The 1,490-nt window shown below is 44.4% G+C and overlaps 1 protein-coding gene across 1 annotated transcript; it reads left to right on the top strand.

The window, feature by feature from the left end:
* The first annotated feature begins 387 nt into the window (after nt 1–387).
* On the top strand, nt 388–1,206 carry LOC109158127 (2-hydroxyisoflavanone dehydratase-like). Its single transcript, XM_019305992.1, has one exon. It carries the CDS (start codon nt 388–390, stop codon nt 1,204–1,206), a length of 819 nt encoding a protein of 272 aa, XP_019161537.1.
* Nucleotides 1,207–1,490: the final 284 nt, after the last annotated feature.

Here is a 1,490-nt window from a genome sequence, read left to right as displayed (position 1 = left end):
ACCTATAGTTATAAACACACCCAGGTGCATGAATGTTTGCGGGAAGTGAATGCTAATAAGGCAAAATCACATGCACTTATAGGTGAAAGTAGGTGCACTTGTAAGTGATTTTACTTGCACTTCGATGTTCAATTATTTACAAAAATGCCACCGCATTTTTTTTAAGCTATTAAATCTGGACACGTGTCGCGCGCTGATTCGTTCGCATATTCCTTCCTGGGCACTTATTCGCACCAGAGTGCATCCCTATATATATATATATATATATATATATATATATATATATATATATATATATATATATATATATATATATATATACTCTTGATAGAGCGAACGAGCATAACTAACGTGCCTAAGTGGTAAACATTTTGTTTGTCCCACGGAATGTATTCTTTTGCCTCAATACTTGCATTCATCACAATTCTTCTCCGCCTATCATCCGCAGAAACTGACAATCCGGTGGTCGATGGATTTTACCCCTTCATCCTTGTCTACAAAAACGACACAGTGCAGCGCATTTTAAACATAACTCTGGTTCCACCGTCGCTGGAAGACCCCGTCACCGGCGTATCCTCCAAAGACATCAACATTTCCACGGAGTTACTGGCAAGGATATACCTCCCGAAACTCAAAGCCGCCAATCAGAAACTGCCCATATTTATATGGTTTCATGGCGGCGGGTTCTTTATGGGTTCCGCCTTCGCCGACACTCAACAAGCATTCCTCAACATCATGGCTTCTAGGGCCGGCGCGATAGCTATCTCCGTTGACTATAGGCTGGTCCCCGAGCACCATCTCCCCACCGCTTACGAAGATGCCTGGACTGCGCTTCAATGGGTCACAGCCCATAAAACCCGGTCCTCTTGCGGCGAACCCTGGCTGCTCCAATACGGAGATTTCGATCGGATCTTTATCGGCGGTGACAGCGCCGGCGCCAACATAGTTCACAACACGCTTATGAGAGCCGGGTTAGAGCGTCCAAAAGGAGGCTCCATAAAAATCTTGGGTGGAATCCAAACCCATCCTTATTTCTGGGGATCAAATGAAACATATTCGATTGACTGGTTCCAAAGGTTCGCAAATTTTGTTTGGAGGTTTGCCTATCCAACGGCGCCGGGCGGGATCGATAATCCAATGGTTAACCCGTTTACGGAAAACGCTCCCAGCTTAACGTTGTTAGGGAGTTCAAAGCTGTTTGTGTAGGTGGCCGGACAAGATTTCCTGAGAGACATTGGGATCCGTTATGTTAAAGCCGTGAAGAAAAGTGGCTGGAAAGGTGAAGTGAAACTGATAGAAATAGAAGGTGTGAATCACAGTTTTTATTTTGAGGACCTTCAGTCTGAGAAAGCCCAACGGCTTATTACGGCCATGGTTTCATTTATACGGCGAAGAGAGATAGAGGAAAGTGAGAAATCGACTGACCCACGAGAAAATGAATTATACCGTCTATGGTTTCTTCAAACAAACAACTAGACAAGGCGAGCACG

Source organism: Ipomoea nil, unplaced genomic scaffold (genome assembly GCF_001879475.1).
Source record: "Ipomoea nil cultivar Tokyo-kokei standard unplaced genomic scaffold, Asagao_1.1 scaffold0117, whole genome shotgun sequence".
Classification (NCBI taxonomy): Eukaryota; Viridiplantae; Streptophyta; class Magnoliopsida; order Solanales; family Convolvulaceae; genus Ipomoea; species Ipomoea nil.
The sequence above is the reverse complement of the archived record's forward strand: the minus strand, read 5'-3'. Positions and strand labels throughout refer to the sequence as shown.